We start from the raw sequence: 7090 nt of genomic DNA on the forward strand, positions 1-7090 counted from the left end.
TAGTATTAATTTTTTTCTAATTAATCAACAATCTTAGTTTTGAGTCTCACAATCTTAGTACATAATAAACAATAGAACTTTGTTACAGTATCATCATCATTACTATCATCTTATATCAGTCCAACGCAGGAAGAAATCCTCTCCCAAATTGTCACACTCTGACCTACCAGTTGTAAGCCAGTTCCATCCTACATCAGCAAATTTGTGAATTTCATCTATACTTCCGATTCCCTGCATAATCAGATGTAGAGTTACAATACATCTAGATTTTTTGTTCGACTTTCTCGGTATATCTAAGAAAAAGATTGATTCATTGAACACTTGGGAGCCCTCGATGTTAAAGGCTCTAAAGGCCGCCCCTGTCTATGAATTCATCACAGAGAAGTTTGATTCCTTCATATCCCCAAGAACAATGCTCAAAAGAAACCACTATAACTTGATACTATCTATCTGAAAATAAATATTACCTTTAGAGTGTTAGAGTCATCAGTTTTTTATTTTCTCATTTGTCGAGAAATATCGACTATTGAGTCCAGGTTTTCTTAAGACAATTTAGAGATATTTTAAGTGATGTATTTTCACCAAATAATTTGAGTCCGATGATAAACAAAATAACAAATTTTACTCCCAAGTTTAATTAATAGAGATTTTCATACATACATTAGTTAACACACGATTAGGTCTAGTTTTGTATTTATACATAATTACATTTATGTTAAAGCCTTCAGTAGAAGTACTTTGTCGGGAACTGACAACTGCAATTTTCAACTCGGTGCAAATGGTCTCTTTAGTCATCTCGAGTAATATTATACTTGGAAACTATCTGTAATTCCCACTCAGATACCATTGGCTATGGAATAGTCACACATTAATCTATATAGTTTAATGTCTTAAGCTCTGTAGACACACTCAGCCGTGTGTGAAACAGGTACAAACTTGGAGAACTCAACACCGTTCTTATTGAAGACAGCAGCACACTTCTCTACGGCGGGTCCTGAGGTCTGGGGTGTCCGGGAGAACACGAAGGCGAACTCAGATTTGTAGTTATCGGTGGTGATACATGAGTAGACGCAGGAGTAGGTATCGTAGTCTGTCTCTATCACCTCGTAGGGGGCAGCGAACACTGCAGAAAAAAAAAACCCTTCTCAGTAATGAGGCTCTTCAGTGGTAAACGTTTATTTAATAACCTATGCAAATCTATAACCAGAGAATACCCGTGCATGAGCTCATTTTTATAAAGTTTTCTATTGCTGGATATCGAAAACCCGTTAAAAATAATTTCATCGTGGCATTTGGTCACGTTGTACTACGTCAGTAATAACTTACCTGAGGGAGCATCAATGAGCATGTGAGCGGCTGGGAACTCCTTAGTGGGGTAGACCTTAAAGTCTATCTTGAGGTATTCGTCATTTGGGTTGAAGCCAGCGGTGGTCACCTTGAAGCCATAGTCATTCCCGGAATATTCATAGTTGGAGTTTATGCATCGAGTTACCGGCTGGTAAGCGTTTTCTATGATGTGGGTTTGATACCAACGACCAGCGTACTGAGGAAAAGGACAATCAGTTGTTAAATTAATTTCAACTTACTAATTATACTTATGTAACAAAAATGACATCTCACAATGTGAGGCATGACAAACTGCGGGGACATGGGATTAACTTAGTCTCAGGAATTGAAATAGTTGACCACTAAGCCCTGTAGCCCTAATATATATAAGCAATATAAAAAACCTTGACACTAACCCTACGGAGGTCGAAGTTGTCCTGGTTTGCCACTGACGCACATTTGCCAGCAGTGACAAAACTTGGAATTCCATCAGCAGCCACACAAGCCACGAGAGCGGCGACAATTACTGTTCTAAACATGGTGAGACTTGGTTATGCACTGAGTAACAAATTTATCCCAGCCTTTTTATACGAGCCACCACCCGGACCCAGACACCCGTTAGAGGGTGGAGTCAGTAGGGTACCTACGATGGGACTGCAGCATTAACAACAGATTCCATGTCAGGTTTTTACTTTTCAAAATTTCATCTGAGATTATTGTGATATGTGATTATTTTAGTCGTAACCTTCATCAATAAAAACATATGTATTTACCTATATATTCTAAAAGGAGCATTAGTTACACTTCATGAAGAGAATATACCAAACATGTATTCATGTTTAACCTTGGTGGGCGGAGCTAGTATTGCCAAGCAGAGACCAGACTATATAAAGTGCGTTTAGGATCTGTAGACACTCAGAACATAGTCAAACTTACACCATGAATTCACTGAGCATTCTGCTGGTCTTTGTGGCCTCTGTCGCCGCTGACAAAATCCCAGACTTCGTGGTCCCCGGCAAGTGTGCTTCTGTTGACAGGAACAAGTTGTGGGCCGAACAGACACCCAACCGCAACAACGTGAGTTTTCTCTACACATATAACTCTTAAAAAAGATATTTTGAACAATTTTATTCAACGTTATATATTTTCTTAAGTTCTAAGTACCCAAATTTCGCTTTCAGGTTATTTTGAAAACCCACAATGAGTTGTAATTATTTCAAAAATAACCTGAAAGCGAAATTTGGAATTTATTCTAACCTAACCTAACCCAATCCAAACTCACCTAACCTAACCTAACCTGACCCAATCTTAACTAACCTAACCTAACGTAACCTAACCCAATTCAAACTAACCTAACCTAAACTAACCTAACCCAATACAAACTAACGTAACCTATAGTAAAATATCGCTTCTGGTCATTTTCCAAACAACCACAACGCGTTGTGGACGCTTTTCGCTTTCTTTGCCGTATATATATATATATATATATATATATATATATATATATATATATATATATATATATATATATATATATATTATATATATATATATATATTATATATATATATATATATATATATATATATATATATATATATATATATATATATATAATTGTTCTTCCAAATGAATAAAAAAACATAAGGCTCTCAGTATAACAATGAATAGTTAAGTGTGTATAATTCCTTTTGTATAATATTTTCATTTTTTCAGTATGCAGGTGTATGGTATCAGTTTGCTCTCACCAATAATCCGTATCAACTGATTGAAAAATGTGTCCGCAACGAATATTCCTTTGGTAAGATCTTCTTAACCATCTTTGTCATCGTTTCTAAATTTTATTTTATAGTAAGTGAAGAATATTTGTGACAGAAAACTGTTGTTTGTGAACGATGAAATGTGACATTGTGTTCAATCTCTATCCAACAGATGGAGAGCAGTTTGTGATTACTTCGACTGGCATTGCCTATGATGGTAATCTGCTGAAGCGCAATGGGAAACTGTATCCCAACCCCTTCGGTGAACCCCATCTCTCCATTGACTACGAGAACTGTAAGCCTTTACTGCCAGTGTTCCATATTCCTTACTAAATTATCCCTAATTGTGGACACGTTTGATAATGTTTACGAATGATTCTATATTATTAATTTGATAATTTAAAGAAACCTAATACACACACACACACACACACACACACACACACACACACACACACACACACACACACACACACCTGAGAAAAACAAAAAGACCTAAAATTAGACATTAGTTAGCAAGAACCATCCTCAGGGGTGTTCAGTGCTCGAGAGTAAGCTTCTCACAAAATCGTTCATCAGTTCCTAGGTCCTTCAAGGACCTCGAGAATGCTTAATGTACCTATCGCAATTATTGTTCATTCATAACTTACCATTTGATAATTGTATTATTATTCTTCCTTCCGCCAGCCTTCGCCGCCCCGTTGGTTATCCTGGAGACAGACTACTCTAACTACGCCTGCCTATACTCCTGCATCGACTACAATTTCGGATATCATTCCGACTTTTCCTTCATCTTTTCTCGCTCTGCCAACCTTGCTGAACAATATGTAAAGAAATGTGAAGCTGCGTTCAAGAACATCAATGTTGACACGACTCGCTTCGTCAAGACCGTCCAGGGATCCTCCTGTCCTTACGATACTCAGAAGACACTCTAGGCTGATCACATCACTAAATAACATAATAATGATCAAGCATGAGAATGCTTCATGTAATCCTTGCGGAGACCACCAGCAACACAAAATAAACTTATTGTCTTTTATACGATATTTTCTTGTAAAAATACTATTCTATATTTCATCAAGCTGTAGTAAATGTTGTACAGTTTATATTAAATATGTTCATAAACAAGTGTAGGACTTAGTTGAAATACCTTAAAAACACACAACAAGGGTTACTTTAAAACAGGAAATAACAAAATTGGAATGGGTAGCGACTTTGCAAACTCAAAAGGTAAAAGGCAATTATAAGTCTAAATGCATTGATGTCATGGATTCAAAATGCTGTACACTGACTGATGAGGTCATGAAATAGAATTTAACCACCGTATGCCCTGGACTACCTTGACATAAATACTGTGAATTCCACTAAAGGTAGTGTATTCCAATCACATGGCAGAAAGTGAAAGGAGAAACAAGAGAACTAGCTATTGAGTGGGGGGTTTTTTCACCAAAAAGGTCATGTTTGTGTACTTTGTGTACCAAACACTTTTTTTTCACAAAAAAGTCACCTTCAGCGTTTAATTTTCATATAATTTTTTTGGGCTAAGCTTTCTGAATGCACAGTACTTTCACTAGTTGTGTTTACAGGGGTTCGTCAGATTTTGTAGAGTGTTTGTCTACATTCGAATAATGGAAACTAGCAATAGTAAACATACTATGGAATCAAATTAAAATGATATTTAAACAAATGTCTCAGAGATAATGATTTGTGGAATGATTATATGACAAGCCCCTGTAAAGGCACGAGTGAAGTATACTGCCAGATCTGGGGTCACTAAATCTAAGGGGATAACTTAACTCTAATCTTAATTTCTAAGGGTCGCTGCCACCAGACCCCCTCTGGACAGCATGTAGCTCGTTAGGTAGCGGGCAGAGTGAACTAGGCATTGGGTTAGGTTTTCCATTGATCAGATCGATAAGGGTAAAGAAGGGTGAAACCATAACATGTCTTCATTGATTTATTTCTTATAAAACACACTGGTAAAAAAAACATACATGAACTGGCCTTCCTCAGAAGAACAACGGAATTTTGGTTACCCAACTGGGCCCCAGACTCCTACATTACTGGCGGGTCATCCACCCACTTATTGCACAACAATCGGTGAACGCCGTATCTCGGTCGTTCCTTCTTACAATATCCCTTAACACATCAGACTGTTCCACTGGTGTGGCTTGTAGCACCGTCGGTTATCATACATAGTAGCACCATCGCAACACACCTGTTACACTCCATACCTGCAAGTATGTGACTCCTTGTGACTTTTAGGTCTACACAACGGGCCCCTCGTTCGCACACCGCCCTCGGTGGGTAAGGACGAGGGCTTGACCTAGAGACATACCAGCACTATTTCTACGCCTGGTATTATAGGTCGCTCCAAGTGACGACCGCAGTTTCTCACGGTCTCCTTAGTTGTGACTATTCATGTGGAGTGGTGCGCTGGGAATCCACCGGTTCATAGTGGACTGGTATAGTGGGGAGTAATTCCCCACCTGGTGTGGCGCTCCAGGAGACAATGGCGGCTGGGCGGCAAGATACCCCAACCACGTGGCACCTGTGTTGACGGCAGAACGGGAAAGACTAAGCAATAATGCCTGACGGGCGGTTATCCCATCCCTTAACACATCCCTATCACACTTATATATCCGGCAAAGCTTTAAACTGTAGTCACTGTTATTTATCAACCTTAATTGTAGGGCGGGATATAGCCCGCTAGGACACTGACCTGTGTTGACGGCAGAACGGGAAAGACTAAGGCCGGCTTCCCGCCGCTTCTCGTCACATAGGCCTACAGTTTCCAATCCTCAATTTACATTTTTGTTTCTTATGGTTCTCCCCTGAACACTTTACGGTATATTGTCCTTCATTTCTTATAAACACATATATTAATCCTAACTTATACACTAAGGTCAGGTCTTGGTTTGCTAGTGCTTGGTTAAATGCCTGGGATTTTAATATCAACGGGCATCTGAGGCGGGTACATGACGCGCCTTGAAACAAAAGCCGAATGATCATGGCGGGGGTGTATCAACTTCACTTAAAAACTGTAATGAGGGGTCCTCCTCTCACACAGCGCACGATTTGAACACAGACCTCAGATTCTCTGATCACTGTACCTGTCGTGGGTATATGTCACGTGAGGCTACGAGGTGTATTAAATTCATACCGACGCATACACGATATTTCCTTTCCAGTATAGTTTCTAGATCACTGTCAACACCTCACATAGTTCTGATACATTTATCCCTTTTTCCCGATCATTGTTCTCATGTATTTTCATATGATATCTGTTGGGGTTAGGTTCGCTACACGCTCACAGACGTAAATAGTAGGACCTTCAAACCCTGCTCCACACTTAGTCTTACAGTACCCTAGTCCGGCTCAACTGGACTTAACATTCATCTTATGCCTACCCTGAGTGATCCTTAATGCTATGAATACATACACTTGATATGATATATCTATACCTGGGTACAATACCACACATGGTCTAGGAACCTTGAGTAGGTGAGTTGTCCTTTCTCAATGTTTCCCGTTTTCTGGGGTTCTACAAGCGCTGTGCATTTGAATGTTATGTAGCGTAATATGAATTAGATGGGATTTTTAGGGATGACAATGATGTGCGCAGTACATAGCCTTCCCCTCCCAAAGGTTCATATTATGCGAAATAATATGCAAAGCACTAACGCTGTAGTGTACATACATTTTACAACATCCTAATAGTTCATGATTAGAGTACCTTAATCCAACACACAAAACATAAGGAGACTTAAACGTTTCCTACGAGCGTCTCCGCTACCATATACATCCGACACCCGTTTACAATCCTGCTAGTTCGGTATACAATATATCAGAAAAGAGAAAATTATAAGGAGACAAACTTTTCATACTCGAATCTCCGTCACCTATACATACCCCAACTTATCAATTCTTAGCTCAGTACAATATAGTATAGGGAACATTCCCTTAACAGTTCATCAGCGTAATACCTCAACCTACTTTTGGCA

General features: G+C 39.0%; 2 protein-coding genes across 2 annotated transcripts; one reads left to right on the plus strand and one right to left on the minus strand.

Annotated features, from left to right (window-relative positions):
* Positions 1–868: 868 nt before the first annotated feature.
* Positions 869–1896, minus strand: LOC121875839 (crustacyanin-A2 subunit-like). Its single transcript, XM_042380549.1, has 3 exons — positions 1743–1896; positions 1327–1543; positions 869–1123 (listed from the first exon to the last, which is right to left on the minus strand). Exons 1-3 carry the CDS (start codon positions 1863–1865, stop codon positions 891–893), a joined length of 573 nt encoding a protein of 190 aa, XP_042236483.1. The 5' UTR covers positions 1866–1896; the 3' UTR covers positions 869–890.
* A 334-nt stretch (positions 1897–2230) lies between these two features.
* Positions 2231–4125, plus strand: LOC121875840 (crustacyanin-C1 subunit-like). The gene is made up of 4 exons (XM_042380550.1): positions 2231–2403; positions 3043–3127; positions 3259–3381; positions 3774–4125. Exons 1-4 carry the CDS (start codon positions 2266–2268, stop codon positions 4019–4021), a joined length of 594 nt encoding a protein of 197 aa, XP_042236484.1. The 5' UTR covers positions 2231–2265; the 3' UTR covers positions 4022–4125.
* The last annotated feature ends 2965 nt before the right edge of the window (positions 4126–7090 follow it).

The sequence above is a fragment of the Homarus americanus genome, unplaced genomic scaffold (genome assembly GCF_018991925.1).
Source record: "Homarus americanus isolate GMGI-L3 unplaced genomic scaffold, GMGI_Hamer_2.0 scaffold49907, whole genome shotgun sequence".
Lineage (NCBI taxonomy): Eukaryota > Metazoa > Arthropoda > Malacostraca > Decapoda > Nephropidae > Homarus > Homarus americanus.